Source organism: Pygocentrus nattereri, chromosome 13, assembly GCF_015220715.1.
Source record: "Pygocentrus nattereri isolate fPygNat1 chromosome 13, fPygNat1.pri, whole genome shotgun sequence".
NCBI lineage: Eukaryota > Metazoa > Chordata > Actinopteri > Characiformes > Serrasalmidae > Pygocentrus > Pygocentrus nattereri.
Genome location: NC_051223.1, coordinates 25,734,065 through 25,753,407, shown reverse-complemented (window position 1 = coordinate 25,753,407; position 19,343 = coordinate 25,734,065). Strand labels below are relative to the sequence as shown.

The 19,343-nt window shown below is 38.2% G+C and overlaps 1 protein-coding gene across 3 annotated transcripts in view; it reads left to right on the top strand.

Moving 5' to 3' along the window:
- Positions 1-19,343, top strand: part of LOC108430851 (cadherin-18) — a 214,639-nt gene that overhangs the window by 127,863 nt on the left and 67,433 nt on the right. For all 3 annotated transcript variants that reach the window (XM_037544461.1, XM_037544460.1, XM_017703642.2), the window contains one exon: positions 12,200-12,319. In XM_037544461.1, the coding sequence (XP_037400358.1) occupies positions 12,200-12,319 (120 nt within the window). The remainder of the gene's footprint in view (positions 1-12,199; positions 12,320-19,343) is intronic.

Sequence of the window (19,343 nt, the reverse complement as noted above, 5' to 3'; positions counted from 1 at the left end):
AAGTAAATAAGACTGAATTTGTATCATTCACCACAAGATGCACATTTTACATCTGGTTTGCAATAATAAACGTAATAACTTAATAAACTTTGATAAACTTGTCCTGCTTGGACACAGTCATCTGGTCTGGGGTCATATTTTGGCCAAAGACTCAGCATGTAGTGGGTACCCATCGTGTTCTGTAGATAGTGCTAAAATATTTTGCTTTAGGGAGGCAGACCTATAGGAACCTCATTAATTGGACTATTTCAGCTGATGACCTAACCTTTAGCTTGGAGCATGACAGGTATAACAAAGCTGCTAATGTACAGATTTTAGTGTGTGTATGTAGGTGTGTGTGAATCAGGTCATTCCTCTCAGGTCACAGAGGTAATTGGCTATAGTGGCAGTAGCTGGTCAGCTGGTGAGCCAATTACTGCTGAGCACTGTACGCTACTGTGTTCTAATCAGAGAGAAAGGTTGTAGCCATGGGTGATATTTAAAGATTCAAGGGCATAAATACCACATTAGCCCTGATTTCCAGGCAACATCACCTGGACAAAGAGAGCCATGGCTATGGCATCATCTTTCACAAATGGAGAATTTTTCAAAAACAAGCAGGTCATTTTCTTCTCAAAACAAACAATGAAATAGAGATATTTTTATTCAGAGATTTAGAGATATATTTATTCTGCACAGACCATGATTTTTTTATGACTGAATCTGATTTCTTTACCACCACATTGACCAATTAATTATTATTTAAAACCAGAAGCTGGACACAGTCGGACAAAGTGAACACATGAATCACATCTTTGCCTTTTTATAAGCCAAAGTTGCAACATACAGTAAATAACATTAGTTGTTCATTGACAAGCCCTTAAACTTTCAGGTTTTTGTAAATTTTAAACAGAAAATTAGTATCAATTGCCTGTGTAGCAAAATCAACATATGAGATAAATGGTTATTTAGCACAAGTTGGACACAATTATGCTACAATATTTATGTAGGCATAGCATGGCACAGCATAATTTTTTGCTGATCCCGTGTTTGGAGTAAAAATCACAAATTCCAATCTTTACTTTATCCCATCCAACATGATGAAAAAATTATGCACAATTCACTTTGACAAAAATGTGAGTTATGAACAGCTACAAAAGAACACAATTGTGGGTAGAGTACTAATGCATCAGTTTTACATTAAAATCTCCAAATTTCTCTAAATCATTATGTTTCTGAGCCCAGGATGTCAGGCAAAAACAACACTGGAGTTAAGCCATTCGTTTTAATTTAAGTTTAATTTAAATTAATCGCATGCATTTTCCACATTTCTGTTTAAAGTAAAGAGGTGAAGAAAGATTAGGAGGGGAATTTAAATTATTGTATAAGTTTGATGGTACAGCACAATCCTCCTTGCTTGTTAGCTGCTTTAGCTGGCAGTACATACGCCCAATCAATCATTATCGATGAGGAGCTTGTCGGAGTGGGTTGTACTATTGAGGGAGCTGAGGAAGGCAGGGGAGGCATGAAGACGAAAATAACTTATTGTGTTTTCTGTTCATTGCTCTGGTTGTGTTCCACTCGAGATGTTCATCTGCCCCTGACTCCATTAGAAGAAGATGATCAGGGCTTCCCACTTCAACACCACACTCAGCCAATACTGTCAAGAAGACTCTGTGTGTGAGTGTACATGTCTGTATGACTGTGTTAGCAGGTCTTTGGGTCCCTGTATTTGTATATAGACACATCATTGCTATTATATAAACACACTGTATTTGAAATAAATTGAAAGCAGCTTCAAACCTGTGTACCAAATGTGTGGGGGGACAGGGGCTCAAGGGGAAAAAGGTCTGAATGTGAATGAAATTTTAATTTTATTTTCAGCATATTACATTCACTCACATCCAGAGAGACAGTCCAATTCTATTTCAGAGGAAAGTAAAGAGTTTTTCCCAGGACATTGAAAAATAGTATACTTTCAGGAAAAAAAGGTACTGAGGTGTCTCTGGGGTGGTACCCTCAAGGGTATGTCTTCAGGATCTTCAGTGATGGAACATAATTGTACCATATTCCATTGGGATTGTATATTTTAAGTTGCACTGACATACTCCATGTCTTACTTCTAGAGATTTTATTTTATTTTTCCAAATAAATATACACATATATATATTCCATATATTCATCTTTCCCCTGGGAACTGACCACTGTTGTACCTTTGAGGTACACTGTTTTGAGGTATTACTGGCCAAACAGCTTACCTCTGGCGTATAAGACTGTAAAGTTACCCACAATGCTATCTACCTGGTATCAACCAGTGAATTATAACTCCACAGAGCCCCACAGACCTTCATTTGAAGCAAAAGAAAACATGATATTTTAATAATAGCAAGCAAATTTGCTGTACGGAATGATGAGCACATTTTCTGTTGTTTTGATTATCATTGGTTTATTGGTAGGATTTCCAGCTCTGTTGTGATTTGGGCATCCGTAGTGCAACACTGGGTAAATGAAATAAACACTTGCAAGTGTAAAATAAACCGTAAGTTTTATTAAAAAGAGGATGATCCACAAGAGCACAGTGAACACCAGACCAGATCAAAAACCAACAGAACATGGTACATATGGTCAAACAAAAGAGTCGTAAGGGAACAAGCGAGAGTCTAGACCAAAGACCAAACAAACCGACAATCTTAGCCAAAGGGAAAGGTTCCAAAAACAACAGCAGACAAAACAGGTCATAAAATGAGAAAGGCTCAGTATGCATTGGCAAGACAGAGGCAACACTTTGCAATGAATGAAACAAACAGACAGGTATATATAAAAGAAGTAACAGGTGAAAACAATTAGAATTCTTTTAGGATTGGCTGGCTGTTTCATGTGACTGACTGATGCATCTTGGGAGATGGAGTCCATAAGAGAATTAGGGTTTGTCTGAGAGCCAGGAAGCATGTCTTCAGGGTGGCTGGTACTGCACCAGGGTGGTCGCCCAAGAGCAGTGAAGCTTGTGGACCCCAAACCGATCCACTGGCTCTATTTCGGGGCTTTCTGATGAGACTCTCCCAAATGAATCTTAAACATTGACAATATTATACAATTTTTCTATATGCTGACAAAGAGGGCACTTGTAAAGTCTAAGGGCAAAAGGGCAGAGGCTCAGCCTTAGGTCTTTCTGTGCACATGTCTGCCAGCTGTCCTTTACATTGTGTGAACATGTCAGGATGAATGGACCAAACATTGATCCAACATTACATACATTAAATATACTGTGCAGAACTCAAAGATAACACTTCTTTCCTGTCAAAACATTGACATTATTGAGAAAACAAAATAGACAAAGAGGAAGATCAAACAAAGAAGCTGCTGGTGTTCTCATAACAATGGACTGACCACTCCAGAGTCCAGATCTCACCTTCACTAAATATATTTGGGCTTACTTGGATCATGCAAAGCAGAAAATGCCACCAACTTCTGAACTGAACTTTGGAGGTATGAAAAATATGCTAGCAGATATTATGGATAAACTGTCAGAAAGTCTTCTGAAAAGAATGGAAGCAGCAATAAAGATAAAAGGAGACACTCAATACTGAAAACATTGATTATATTTATTTATTTTTTTCTGTTAAATATGTTTTGTCCTATTTCTGATGCTAAAAATGATAATGGCTTAATGGCAGTTTTGAAGTTGAATAAATTAAGGGTGGTCTCTGACTGCCACAGCACTGTATGTTAAGATTAATAACATTTATTTCTACCATAAAGTTACCATTCTGGAGATATAAGGTTTGTTGACAGTGATGATACAGTGTTTTTCTGTGTGCAGCTTTATTGCTTCACAGCCAAAGAAAAGATTCAGATATGGTGATATGGAGCTATTGTAATAGAACGCTCCCCCCCTCTCTGCCTTCACACCCACACACCAACTTCAACATGTTAAATTGTGCAGTGCCCTTTGGTTATTGAGCATGCATAAAATGCGCAGCTGGGTTTGTGTTGCTTTTAAAGCATATGTTTCTAATCATGTGGCCTAAGATTTCACATGAACAAACAGGAAAAAAATAGGAAAGATGCACTATGCAAATAGTAATGGTGTAGCTGCTTGGACTGTGGACTGTTACAATACCATTTTGCATAGTATTCAGTTCAGCTCACAACCCATTCACTTATACTTGTATCATATGCATTGTTTAGTAAGAAGATTTCAATTGACCATGTTCTTTCTCAGTGCCTGTGTCTGAGCTCCAGTGTTGTAGGATTATTACCTCTTCACATTCATGCACACACATATATAGTCACACATGGATACACACTCATACACACAAACGCACCCCTTGGGAAACAGCCCGTCAGCAGTCAGATGAGTTTTTTCATCATCTCTGCTGGCTGCCAAACTCTGATAGAAATGTTTTTCCCAGGGCCTGAGAGCTACACACTGTACAAAAAAAGATTTTACTCATTCCAGCTACTCCTGCTGAAGTAAAACCACAGTGCTCTAAGGCAGCATCACTGCAGGTGATTACTGTCATCAGCTGTCTGCTTTGTGCTGAGCTGTTAAACAGATCAAAGAGATATCATTCCATACATTACATGGAGATGCGAACATATGTTAAAAGTTGGGGAGCTTGTGGATTGTTCTGTGGTTACCATACATTCTTTTCTGAGACTGAGATGAAAAGACAATAGAGATAAGCAGGAGAGAGGGGGAAGTGATGAAAGGGGGGGTGTACTGAGACTGAGACAGAAACTGGATGCATTAGGCCAGTATGTTATGTACTAAACTGGTGTATGAGCCTAAACACGCAGCTTATGCATGTACAAAACATTAAATGTATTTCTCTCTGACATACATATATAAGGCTGTCAAACAATTCAAATAATTGGGATCAATCATTTGTTGTGTAGTTAATCACAATTGATTGCATTTGTCTTATTTTGACAAATTCGACCCTTCCATTGTTGTTATACCTAGATGAGTGGACGAAATAAGCAGTGTGCATGTTACCTTTAATAATTAATTACTCATTTATTTATATATATATATATATATATATATATATATATATATATATGAATGAGTAAGTAATTTATATATTAGTCATTAATTAATATATTAATTTAACCATTACTTGCATCATGTTTTCACAGAAAAAAGGATGAATGCAGTTTCCAGTTTTAACCTGTGACATCCAATAACAGTGGCTGCATGTTCAACTCCCCCATGATTGTAGCCCATTATCAGTACATTGCATCTTATTTTGAGGAACACTGGAATCTTCCGCCTAGCTAATGCTTTTGTTACTTTGCTGCTTCTTGATTAATCAATGGAGCACTGTCTCATTCTGTATTACTGACATTAGTTGTGTTGTCCTTATACATAATACTTCAGACACAATGTATTTCAGTGATAAACACATTCAAAGCCTGGCAGTAGCGGCAAAACACAAAGTAATGGACAATTTATGTTCCTGCACTTTGTGAATTTACTAAATTCCAGTTTGAATATTTATTATCTAATGGCTCTTTCACCCCTATCATATTTGGTGCAGTCCTGTCAGACTTTTTCTTTACTTCTGTCCTTTTGAGGTGTGAACCCTCCAACCGTATTAAGAATCAACACTGAACAATTAACCATGGTCCGCTAAACTGTGGGTCTCTGTTTGCTTTTAAGTGATCCCTACTTCAGTTTGCTGCTGGTGGGAACCCTCATGTATAATCTGCCCACTTTTGCTGTTGCAGTGTGAAACCTGAAAAACTGAGCCAATTGAAAAAGATACAATGTCACAAAAAAATTAATTGGGTTTGAAAACAGCCTGGTGTTCTTCAGAGATGTTAGCTGGCAAATGTTTCTATTTTAGGCCAAACCTAATGAAGGGCAGGGTTGAAACAAACACAGACACTGTTTATGAATATATTTATACAGATTGTATAGTAGCTAGAGATTAAAGGCATTGGTCCATTTGAATTTTGCCACTCTGCCAGTGGCTAGATTTATCTTTTTACTTTTTTTATTTCAAACAAAAGTTTTGGCCTACCACTTTTGGATGTGTGGCACAACCCCCAATCAAGAGAGCTACAAGTGGAACTATAGCTATAGTGTCAGAGATACAGCAAACAACAGAAGGTTTAAAGGGGTTAACTAGAAAAAATGCATTAAACGTGTTAGTAAAAATGCCAATATTAATAATTAACATGGTAATATGCCATTAATGCATTTACTTTAACACCACTGATAGATAGATAGAAAACAAAACAAACTTTGTGATGACACAAATGTGGCTGATTACAAGTCTGTTTTTGGTGACCAGTGGTTATTTATTCAACTTTTTAAAAAAATGTAAATTTCACATTATATCTGAAATGCAGAGATGGAATAATACAACTTTTTGTCTTCCAATACTGATACTGATATTGAAACACTGAGTACTGGCTGATATTGACATGATATTTCTTCTTTACTAAACTTTAAAATGAGGTGTTTTAATTAAATCAATTTAACTTATGCAAATTTTGAATTTGATGCCAACAACTCATTCCAGAAAAGTTGGGATGGGGCATGTTTACCACTCTGTTTCATCACCCCTTCTTTTAACAACTCTTTTTAGTGGGAACTGAGGAGATCAATTGCTGTAATTTTGAAAGTGAAATGTTTTTAGATGCTTGTTTGATACAGGATTTCAGCTGCTCAACAGTTCGTGGTCTCCTTTGTCATCTTTTTCAGATGTTATCAGTGGGTGACAGGTCTGGACGGCAGACAGGCCAGTTTAGCACCCAGACTCTTTTATCACAGAGCAATGCTGTTGTAATACATGCAGAATGTGTGTTAGCATCATCTTGCTGAAATAAGCAAGGACTTCCCTGAAAAAGACGTCATCTGAACGGCAGCATATGTTGCCAAAATATTTATATATAATAATGGTGCAATAATGGTGCCTTCACAGATGTGCACATCACCCATGCCATGTGCACTAATGCCGCCAATACCATTATGAATACTGGCTTTGGGGTGTGCACTGATAACAAACTAGGTGGTCTTTAGCCCAGACTATGTAGTGTGCATGAATTTCAAAAAGAATTTCGATTTTAATTTGTCAGACCACAGGACACTTTTCCATTTAGCTTCAGTCCATTGTTAGTTGAGCTTGAACCCAGAGAGAGTGGCAGCTTTTCTGGATCCTGTTTATATTTGGTTTTGCATTTTAGAGTTTTAACTTGCATGTGTAGATGCAATCACAAACTTTTTTTTCACAGACAGTGGTTTTCAGAAGTGTTTCTGAGCCTATGTAGTGATTTCCACTACAGAATCATGTCTGTTTTAAATGCAGTGCCACCTGAGGGCCTAAAAATCATGGCCATCAAATACTGGTTTTTGGCTTTGTCCCTTACATACAGAGAGTTCTCCAGATTCTCTGAATCTTTTAATGATATTATGCATTGTTGATGATGAAAAGCAAATGTTCTTTGCTATTATATGTTGAGAAATGTTATTTTTGAATTGTTGCACCTCCCCATCTTTACTGAAAGACACAGCCTCTCTGGGATGCTCTTTGTATACCCAATCATACTACTGACCTGTTACCAAGCAACCAGCAAGTGTTTTTTGAGCATTCCACAACTTTATCTTTGTTGCCTTCTTTATCTTTAAAAAGATAAAGATAAACTTTGTTGCCTTCTTTATCGTTATCTTTATATATATATATATATATATATATATATATATATATATATATATATATATATATATATAATGATCAGTTTCAACATTTGATATGAATTTGATATCACTTAAATATAGGGGTTAAATGATTTGCATGTCAGTGCATTTTAGTCTTATTTATATTGTGCACAGAATCCCAACTTTTTTGGTTAACAACATAATTTCACACAATGTGCATGCTGTTTCAGGATAGATGTGTTATTTATTCTTATTCCTCAGGATAGATGTGTTATTTTTTTTCCTTTTCATTCAAAATCTGATTCAGAATTTTCTGCTGATATCAGCCTGATCTCGGTTAAATGCCATCTCTATTGAAAGGCATTATTGAGAGATTCGTTTAACAATAACATCAGTCATAACTCCTAAACAAAGGATCTAACCTTGAATATGTGCTGAAAGAATATTTGCTAGCAGAATAACACCATTTCAAATCAAAAGGGTCGATATAAGCATGTGACACAGCCCCTTGATGCAGCAGCAATAATATGCTCAATCCCTCTTGTTGCTTTACAAAGAATCTCAATAGAATTAAGCCCATATTGCTTGATTCCCAACAGAGGGGGCACTGCAGAGGTCACTGATCCAAGGTTTCGTAATACCCAGAAGTATGTCATTGACTTGTAATGATTTTCCCTGATTTTTAATGTACATCAGAATCAAATGTATATTTTTGATTTCAGTAGGGAAAATATCTCTCTTAATATAATGTATTCTTTTTTTGAAAAGCTTTTGTTTTGTTCTAACATAAAGCTAGCACATCTATGAACATCACCATTATGTAAGCACCAAACATAATGAGGTTCACATTCACTTCTTCGTGCAGGATTAAATGCTACTTATGGACATAAATGAGGACATTCGGATCTCGTGAGATTTACATGTAACATATTCTTTACTTTGCAATTTAGAGAATTCTTACTTTGTCTTACTCTGAATTTTACAAAGAGCCTCTTTACCTGTTACCTGTCTAAACCATTTTCCTTCTTAGGGTATGGTTTTAGACATTTTACTTCATATACATGTAATTTATGACTGCAAAGATAACTCATGTGCATGTGCACATTCTCTGCATTTCTAGTTTGGACACTGTCAAAAAGTGATTTAAAAATTGCAAGATTTGGAAGTTTAAATTTTTTTAATTATTCCAAACTACACATGCCTGGTTCAGATACCCAAAGTAAGCAACATGAATTCTAAGATGAGTTTGAATACCTGTGTATTTGAATAGCTACATCCATTTTTTTAAATAATGGACTAGGTACCCTAGACTAGTTTACTTGAGTCAAGAAAAAAAAAAACATGGAAAAATACATGGACCTTACCTATGAAATGTCTTGACACAGACGATAAATCATCTTTTATATCACAATATAATTCAAATTACAGACAGTTTTAGTTTATATCACAATAAATGCAACTTTAAATATTGACAAAAGATGTTCAAGTAAAGTTAAAAATCACTTTTTAATAATAACTATTTTGTGTGGTTATGTTACAACCGAAGTTTGGGGGTAGGAGCATGCCTGAACCCCCTCCTTCCTCAAATCTAAAGCCCTATAAATTCACGTCCTCACCTTCCGTTCCTGTGACGATGGGTTCGTAGTCCCTACTATCACTGTATCTCCTCTCTGTTCTTCAGTCCTCAGTCCTACTACAGCTATGAGGGAGGCCTGGCCTTCTAGCTATAGGCAGAAGCTGCCTATATATCACTGTTGTTGGAAAAAAACCTCGTATCTCCAGAATAGTAACTTTACAGGAGAAGTAAAAAACCTACTTTACTTTTTCTTGATGTAACTCAATGGAACCAGAGTTTTTTCCAAGTAATTTTGGACCACTTCTTTTGGTCCATTCAGCATGAAATTTACAAGCAATCTAAGGGACAACAGGCATTTTTAAATTGTATCAAAAACTGAATAATGACAAAAATGGACATAAGAGGTTTTGTTCAGCAGCAATACACACAAGGACCTGAACAAGGACAGCAATATATATATATATATATATATATATATATATATATATATATATATATATATATATATATATATGTGTGTGTGTAAAACACATCAATATTCCAAGCCATTTATTCTTCTGGGTCATGGGGGGAAGCTGGAGCCTATCCCAGTAGCCAATTGGTGGAAACACCTTGGACAGGTCAACAGTCCATCACAGGGCAGACAGACAGACATATACACTGCACCATGCCACCCTCATGTGTAAAACAGTAAAAGCAAATGGGAACAGAACATAGATAAACCTATGTCAATTTTGCTTTTTAAAACTAGCAGGAAAATTGTGCTAGATGTTGTTTCATGTCTAAAATTGGACCAGGCTGAAGTTGCTTTCTTACTCACCAGCTTTTTGTTCAAATTGTATGTTACACCTTAAATGTAGCAGCAGCTAATTCAGACACATGCACAGGTGCCACCTGCACCATTAAGGTGGAATGGGAAACAAGAATAAGAGGCCAACTTCAGCTTCACTGTCTTTCTCAACTCATTTATTTCATACATGCCTCCTGTACACTCATGCCTCCAACTGTCAGGCAACGCTGGAATTTGGAAAATATTAAAGTCATTCATCCTTTAGCAAGTGGCACATGCTTGTTGCACAGACTAGTCCCTGAGACTCTAATGCAGCTAACCTAGTGAGGTGGCTTTTGAGGCGATATCAGTGGAAGCCTGGCAATCACTGCAGTGTCCTCGTTAGGCTAAGGCTAATTTAAAATGTCTTGCCATTTCTTTAAGTCTGTAGAGTATTTCAGATGCACACTATAAAAAAGGGGGTGTTTTAAATATTTGAATTATTTGAATTTAAAATAATACATTGGCAGAGCATAAAACACAGATTCTTGTTCTGTTAACTTAAAACCACCTTTTATTTTACAGTGCGGTGCACTAGACAGCAGGAGGTGTTCAAGGGTCTGCTGCATGTTTTTTTAATGTGAAATGTGACAAACATCCATGAATTTGCACTGTTTGTACATCGCCTCATTTGCTGTGTTATAATGAGTATCTGACAAAACTCTAAGAAGGAATTTCAACAATTTCTGATAATTAATCCCCTGTCTAATGTTTTGTTAGGAAATAACTTCATTTATTAACATTGTTGTATCTGAACCTTTTTAATTTGACCTGAGCCTGTCAATGGCTTTGAATGTGCATATCAGCCTATCAAATGTTGATTTGAGATGCATTATAAGCACGTATTGCAGCTGCATTGTCGTACTGTGTGCTGTGCTTTCTTACATATGTACATCTGGCCCTGAGAGAGACAGTGAAGGGGATGGGGGGTGGAATGCTGAGGAAAGTAGAGAAAAGTCCTAGCCTCCATAATCCCATTTCTGTTCCTGGGCTTTGAAAGCTACATCCAGTGTATTGTGGTGCTGGCAATAAGTCAACATCAGACAGTGTAGATAGATGGATTGAGCTCAGTTTGCAGTAATGAGAGAGAGAGAGAGAGAGAGAGGGGAGGGGGACGAGTATGGTGTATGAATGAGTTCAGATATGTGACCTGAGTTGTAAAGGGCTCTACCACGGCTGGAGGAAAGAATAAGAAGGAAGAAAGTGGAATAAAACAAATGGATAAGACTAAGAAAAATGAATAAAAGCCAAAAATGCAAAAACAAAATGTCAACAGGAAAATGCAAACAAAGATGTGAGAGACATTTCTGCTTCACCTGGCTACTCTACAAATGTCTAGCACTCTGAACGAGGGAATAAATGCTTTTATTATGAAGGATGGGACTATTCTCAATGTGCGCCGTGCAGATATAATGGAGTATGACCAAGAATGCATTAAGTATGTGTGGTGATCAGCAGGTGCCTATGAAAAAGACTGCCTTTTTGTCCGGTATCTTTGTGGTCCCAGGCTGATGCACAATGTCTTCTGGTAATATTAGAGTGCTCAAATTGTTCAGACAGTTTTATTCCTTGCAAGATTTGATTGAAAAACTAAGTAGGTAAACAAGTCCCCCAGGTGGTCTCAGTCTGTTTTCTGAAGCAAAATGGCTTCCTGTGAACCACTTTTAATTACAAAACTGTTTAATTGGTATTGAATTTTGGCTGTTTGTGGGTGGATGCATGCAGGGCGTAAACAGAGTGCACATGTCTAGCATACACGGTTTCCGTTCATTCTGCATACTGTGTGTTATCCACTGTGTGCTTCACATGCAATTATTAAAAAAAATAAAAGCACAGATGATGCTTGCTATGTTTCTCTCAACTCTACCTCATGATATATTAAAAAGATCTCTGTACAACCCCAATTCCAAAATTTAAATACTATGTGACACTATGTGAAATAATAAAAACAGATAGATCTTTTACTTTTTTAATTGTCTAACAACATCAATTTGATTCCAATAATGTTGGCGTCACCAACATAGCTTTTGTACAAAGCCTTTTTAGATTGTCTGGACCTTTTTATTGGTCTTTATATTGTAAGTTTTGTTACAAATTCAGAACGTCTGTTCTGAAACATGCACTAAAAGTGTCTGCATTTTTCTAGGTACATCAGTATTCCAAGTGACAGCCACAGACGCTGATGACCCCACCTATGGAAACAGTGCCCGGGTAGTGTACAGTGTTTTACATGGACAGCCATACTTCTCTGTGGATCCCAAAACAGGTAAGATACCAAACCTCCACTCTTTATCCAATCGTGTTAACCTTAATGCTATAAATTGTAGTGTTTGGTAATGGCTATTTCCAAGTTATGTAATTGCAAGACTAAGGAAATGAACAGTGGGCTTGTAGTTTAAGGGGTTGATTACTCTCAGTAAATGATTTTTATTGTTGTAAGGAGTTCCAGGTCTAGAGTTTCGCTGTTGGAGAAATCCTGTGTTCAGAATAACATCAACTTTAGCTCTGCAGTACAAAGTATTACCAGGGGCCATAACTAATGAGAACAGGCTTCTCACGTGTGCACCGTATTGTTGAGATCTTTGTCCACTCTCTGCTCTATAATTGAGAGCATCCCTTGAGGTTGGCAAAGAGAGAGCAATTGTGTGGAGGCTTTCAGAAGAAAAAGGCTTAAAAAAGAGGATGAAAGAAAAAAAATAAAAACAGGAAAAAGGAGTCAGAGTGGTTTGAGCATTCATGAAATGTGGTTATTGTTTGAGAGGTTTTACAAGGGTCCATTAAATGTTAATGAAGGGACAACTTGTTTGTGAGTGGTATGTGTTGAAAAGGAAAAAGAAGCAGAACAAAAAGAACAGGTACTTTAATGTGCGCTTTGTGCATGTGTGTGTATTTTCAAAAACACTATACAGGTTATATATACTTCTTCATAACATATGGATGAAGAATCGATTCTTTGGTCTAATAATACAGTACTTTTTCACCCAAAGAGAATTTTCTTTCACAGCAGAACGTGAGACTTATCTCTGCGGTGTGTAGATGGCGAAACACACTTTTGGTAATCAAATGAATCATTTGTGCATCATTGCGCTCAGAAAAGGAATTTTACAGTACATTGGGTTTATGTTGTTGACACTGTCCATGGTGCTGAAGTAGTTGCGGATTGACCCTGTCCAAGGTAACTGCAGAGCAGAACTATCAGACCTGTCCAGGGTGCTGTAATATCACAAGGTGCTTAGTGACAGTGTTATCTAAGATACTAGAATCTTCTGAAACCATTTCAGCCTTGAAACCTGTTCTTTTTCTTTAATAACATCATTTACCAAACCAGAAAACGTATAGAGTTTAAAAATGTATTTGTCATAAATTGCACAGTCTGTGACAAAGTCTTGGTTCCTCTCAAGGTTTCTTCCTCCTGCTCTTAGGGAGTTTTTCCTTGCCACTGGCTTGCTCATAGGGGCTTGGACCCGGATTTTTCTGTGAAGCTGCTTTGTGGCAACACCGGTTGTAAAAAGGATTATATAAATAAACTTTGCTTGCTTGCTTGCTACGATACCAGAAGGGTAACGAAGAAGAATAATCCAGGGCACAAGCAGCCATTAAAAAAGCTGTTAAACCAACTGGTTACCATTTTAAGTTATGCATTAAGAAACCTGAGGTGGTTCTCTTTGAACCATCCAATAAACCATCTTCTGTTTTATTTTCTTTATTGATCAGGTGAGATCAGTGACCACACAACATTTGTAATGTGAATGCTAAAGTGTCCTGATGTATCCCCATCAATAACAAAGAACTAAATCTACGACACTGTGACAGCAGAACTGAGAGCCGTGTGCCTTCTTTCAACATCTTCATTTTTGTGTTGAAGATCTTCAAGTTGCATTAGCAATCCATGAGATCTAAACATTTGTTAAAGGCCAAACATTTACATGAATAATGAATCGTGGCACATTTTGGTCCAACAAGCATTGCAAGAGCCTGAGTAAAAACATGCATGGTAGCCTTCCTCCAGTGATCAAATCTAATTACCTATGGAAATGGCAGGTGTAAATGGTTATACGTCTCACTGTCCATACCAAGTACCAGACAAAAAAAAAGATTCACATAGATTCAGCATTTCAGATACATTTCTTGTTAGGATACATGGAAAGGTCTTTAGAAAAATCTTTAGAAATGTGGAGGAGGGTAAGAGTATCAGTGCAGCATTCAAGTCAGTCAGAATCATCGCAGACAAGATACAAGACATTGAAGCAAGAAGAGACAAGACATTTAAGCAAGAAGAGACTAGAAGTTCAAGCTGGAAAGGCAAAAGAGGAAGGATCTTGGTGCACTTTTACCCAGTACTGTTTTTATTATGCTCTCTGATTGCCTCTCTCCTTGCTCACTTACTTGCTCTCTCACTTTCACTGCCCCTCTTCTCTGTCTCACTTTTGTGCTCTCTCTCTCTCTCTCTCTCTCTCTCTCTCTGTCTTACTACATGTCATGTTGTTGACTCAGATCCCCCAGCAGGAAGACAATACAAATGAAAAGGGGCACCTGCAATATTCAGAGCAGTTTATTTTCGTATTATTCAGACCGCAATGCCCCAAGGAGGTGCAAGAAAACAAAAACACAAACAAGCAGAGAGCCAATAGCTCTGAAGGACACACACGCAAAACTCAAAAACAAAAGTAAGCCTATTGTGTTCTTTTCATCATTTGCTTTTGCCTAGACAGGACCGAGGTATACTCTTAAAAATAAAAATGCCGAAAAGGGTTCTTTGGAATGATGCCATAGAAGAACCACTTTTGGTCCCATATTGACAACCTTTCGATGAATGATTTTTATAAATGAGATATCAAGTCAGCAACTCTTTTTAAAGGTTTTAAAAAAACCTCTTTTAAAGAACCCCAACATAACATGAGTAGTCTATATTAATTACTGGCTTTTCATAGAACTTTTCCTAGTCCAAGCCAGCCATTTAGAAACTCTTATTTTGAAGGGCTCACATTATGGAAACCCTAATTCTTCTAGTAAGTTTGACACATGAAAACTAAGCGGCAGAACAACAGACTGTTTTGTATTTAATGCTTTTGTGATTTCATGAAAACCATAATTATATACATCCCCTTGTTCAGCCTAAAGCATTTTAGCCCCACTGTTATGCAGAAGTTATAAGCAGTGTTTCAGCCTGGACTGCAGAACAGAGGTTAGTTACATATACAGCTGTGTGCCAAAATTAGTTGTTTGGGCCAAATTACACATTGGTTGGTTTTTGAAATGAAAAGATGTAAACACAACCTTTATATAAAATAAAAAAAATCCTAATTGTGGCATGTGCAAAAGTTTAGACACAGTACTCAATACTTACGGACACCCCCTTTGGCAGATTTCCCAGATTGCAAAGGTTTTTCTGGCCAGTTTGGATTCTTTATAGTTTTGTTTTAGAAATATGTTTCCACACATTTCGATAATGTTCATATCACTGGATTGTGAGAACCATCAGCTTCAGCTTGCATTTACTAAAGTACTTTATGGTATATTTTGAGTTACATTTGGGACATTGTCCTTTTGTAGAAGCTAGTCTCTTTTAAGCTTCATTTTGTTATTGACAGGGTCACATTTGCCTCCAGAATTTACTGATACTTAGTGAAACCCATTTCCATTTACCTATGCAGTGGTTTTTGTGCCACAGGCTGCCACACAACTCCTATCTTAATAGATCCACCCCAGTGTTTAAGAGTGAGCAATGTGTTCTTTTCATCAAATGCTGCTCATTTTTATCTCCCAACAGACATTGGCAATTGTGGCCAAACAGTTCCACAATATTCTTTTCAACAAAATGTAACGCATGTCTTTCAATGTAATGAGGTCACAGGTGATGTGTCCATCAGATGATTCTTCCAAGCAAATGATGTTTGTGCTAGGAACAGTGCAAACCACCGAAAGGCAAAGCAAAACCTCCAAATGACAGAAAAGAACCTACAAGAAAGCTTAGCCACCACTCTTGTGTTAGCTAAACCTTCCTGCATATTCTATGCCATCATATGAGGGTTTTGCTTTGCCTTAATGTTTATGTTTCAGTTCTATCTGAGAGCTTTCTAGGTCTTCCAGATCTTGTCTTGACATCTACAGTTTCCCTCAGTAACATTCCCTTCGTGACATTAGAGACAATGGAAATTGCAAGCTGGAAGTGTTTTGATATGTTTTAGCTTTGTTGCCCATGATTTGCACAATGTTTGAAAAGCAAGAGAAATTATTACACTCTGGAATGGTCACCAGTTGAACCTTACTAATCACAATGCCTAAACAGTCCTGATGAGTCAGGTAAAGCCTAACAAATAAATTCTGAGACTTTACAACTGGACTAATGTTCAAACTTTTGCCCATGTCACAATTAGTATTTTACTCTTTTTCCTATTTTTAAGTCAAATATAAAGTTTTTTGTGCATTAACATTTCATCCATCCATCCATCCATTTTCTAAGCTGCTTCTCCATCAGGGTCACGGGGGTGCTGGAGTCTATCCCACCAGTCATCGGGCGGAAGGCAGGATACACCCTGGACAGGTCGCCAGTCCATCGCAGGGCAGACAGACAGACAGTCACTCACTCCCAGGGGCAATTTAGCATGTCCAATTGGCCTGACTGCATGTCTTTGGACTGTGGGTGGAAACCAGAGAACCCGGAATGAAACCCATGCAGACACGGGGAGAACATGCAAACTCCACACAGAGAGGACCCCGGTCACCCGGCAGGGGAATTGAACCTAGGCCCTCCTCGCTGTGAGGCAACAGCGCCACCCACCGCACCACCGTGCCGCCCCTGTTTTTTGTGCATTAACATTTGCAGAATGCTATTATTTAGCCAAGAGTGTCCAAGCTACTGCACAACTGTTTCAGTCTTAAAGGCACAGTAATTGTAACCGACAAAGAGAGGTTGGATAATAGGCATATAAAATTTAATTATTTAAATTGAATTGACCAAGCCAGAAAACAACGTGAAGCAGTTAAAGAGGACTATGCATTAATCACATCTATGTGCCATTCTCAGATTGAATCTTTCACCCTTCACTTGGGCAGTAAGCTGTGAGGAATTATGTTAAGTTGTCACTTTCAAGCACAAAGGTTGACTGTGGAGTCTATTTCTTCCTGTCATGGCAGTCCCACAGCTAGCGACCACATCTCTGAAAGAGCAAGAGTGACAGGTGAACATGTTACTGGAGCTGTTCTACACTCAGCTGTCACTTGGCTGGTAATTTTGATCTAGGACACTGCAGGGCTTACAGAATGTGGCACTGCTGGCCAAAGACATGAACTCTACTTTGTGTTGTTTGTTGTTTGAATATATTTTTCTCTATTTTTATACAGCAGCTTAAAATAGGAAGAAAAGTTAATTTTACTGTTTCCCAACTCATTGGTATTGAAGTGTCCATTTGAAGGAAAACCACATTTTCCTCACTTTTTCTAAATAAAATAGTTTGATGTGGTGTGTAAATTTTGTTAAAGTTTTAAAATGTACTGTTTACCAGTCCATCAGTTCATTTGTAAAAACTAAGCTGCAAAAACACCCTAATTCCAATTATTTGTTTTTTGTGATGTTATGAAAACTAATGCATTTACTTTTATACAACAGCTCCAGTTGATTGAGATTGAGTCACATTCTAACCATGCTATTATTTCACCATACCATCCTGGTTTTTTTTCCTCGCAAACACTTTCACTTTTTCAGTTTTCCACTGAGATGCTGTTGCTAAGCAACAACTTTGACAGCTGTAGGAGATGCTCAAGCCATTTGAATGTTTTTACTTCTTACTTTGAGCACAAACAGAAAATGGATACTTTTAAGATCACATTTGACTTACAGCTGATTTGGTCAGACCCTGAAGATGAGACTACACTAAATTTCAAAACTGTCAGTTGGTCTGTGTGAAGAGCTGGAGAATGAACTTCTGGCTGTGCAGTGATTGAGCGGAGTTCATTACTCTGACGTAGTAACAAGCTGCTTGTTAAAGAACTATAATTTGGCAGAAGGAACTACTAACAATAAAACATATTAAACGCCATGTTACGATGATCTATGGCACTCGTCTTCGGCTTGTGCCTACGACCAAATCACATCTCTATAGCTTTCTTATCTGCATTTTTAGTCTCCATCAGTTTAGTTCTGCTCATCTTGAACTTATAAGCAGTGGTCCAATCTGGACTGCTTTTTGAATGTACCATACATGTTTACTCGGGCTCTCGCTGAGCTTGTTGGACCAAAATGTGCCGTGATTCATTATTCATGTAAATGTTTGGCCTTTAACAAATGTTTCGTTGTCATGGACTGCTAATGCAACTTGAACACAAAAAAGGAGAGATGTAGAAATAAGCACAATCAGAAGAGAGGTCATTTGAATATATTGAAGGTGCAGTGACAAAAGCAGCCTGTTTAGTATCAAGGAATGAAGAGAGGCTGGAAAAATGTAAAAAAAAAGAAAAAAGTGTTGCTACATAAAACTACAACCTCATAAGTTGACTTTCTTATTAGTAAGTAAAATATCCATCCATCCATCCATCCATCCATCCATCCATCCATCCATCCATCCATCATCTTCCGCTTCTCCGGGGTTCGGGTCGCGGGGGCAGCATCCTGAGCAATGAAGCCCAGACCTCCCTTTCCCCAGCCACTTCCACTAGCTCCCTGGGAGGGATTCCGAGGCGCTCCCAGGCCAGCTGGGCGATATAGTCACGCCAGCGTGTCCTGGGTCTTCCCCGGGGTCTCCTCCCCGGTGGACTTGCCTGTGACACCTCCCCACACTTTCCCATGTGAGAACCATGGCCTCGGATTTGGAGGTACTGATCCTCATCCCGGCCGCTTCACACTCGGCTGCAAACCGATCCAGTGAAAGCTGAAGTTCACGGCCTGATGTCCCCAATAGGACCACATCATCTGCAAACAGCAGCGATGTGACCCTGAGGTCACCAAACCGGACACCCTCCATCCCCTGACTGCGCCTAGAAATTCTATCCATAAAAATTATGAATAGAATCGGTGACAAAGGGCAGCCCTGACGGAGTCCAACTCTCACTGGGAAAAAGTCTGACTTACTGCCGGCCATGCGAACCAAACTCCTGCTTTGTTTGTACAGGGCCTGAATGGCTCGTAGCAAAGAGCCATGTACCCCGTACTCCCGAAGCACCTCCCACAGAATACCCTGGGGAACACAGTCGAATGCCTTCTCCAAATCCACAAAGCACATGTGGACTGGTTGGGCAAACTCCCATGAACCCTCCAAAATCCTGGAGAGGGTAAAGAGTTGGTCCAGTGTTCC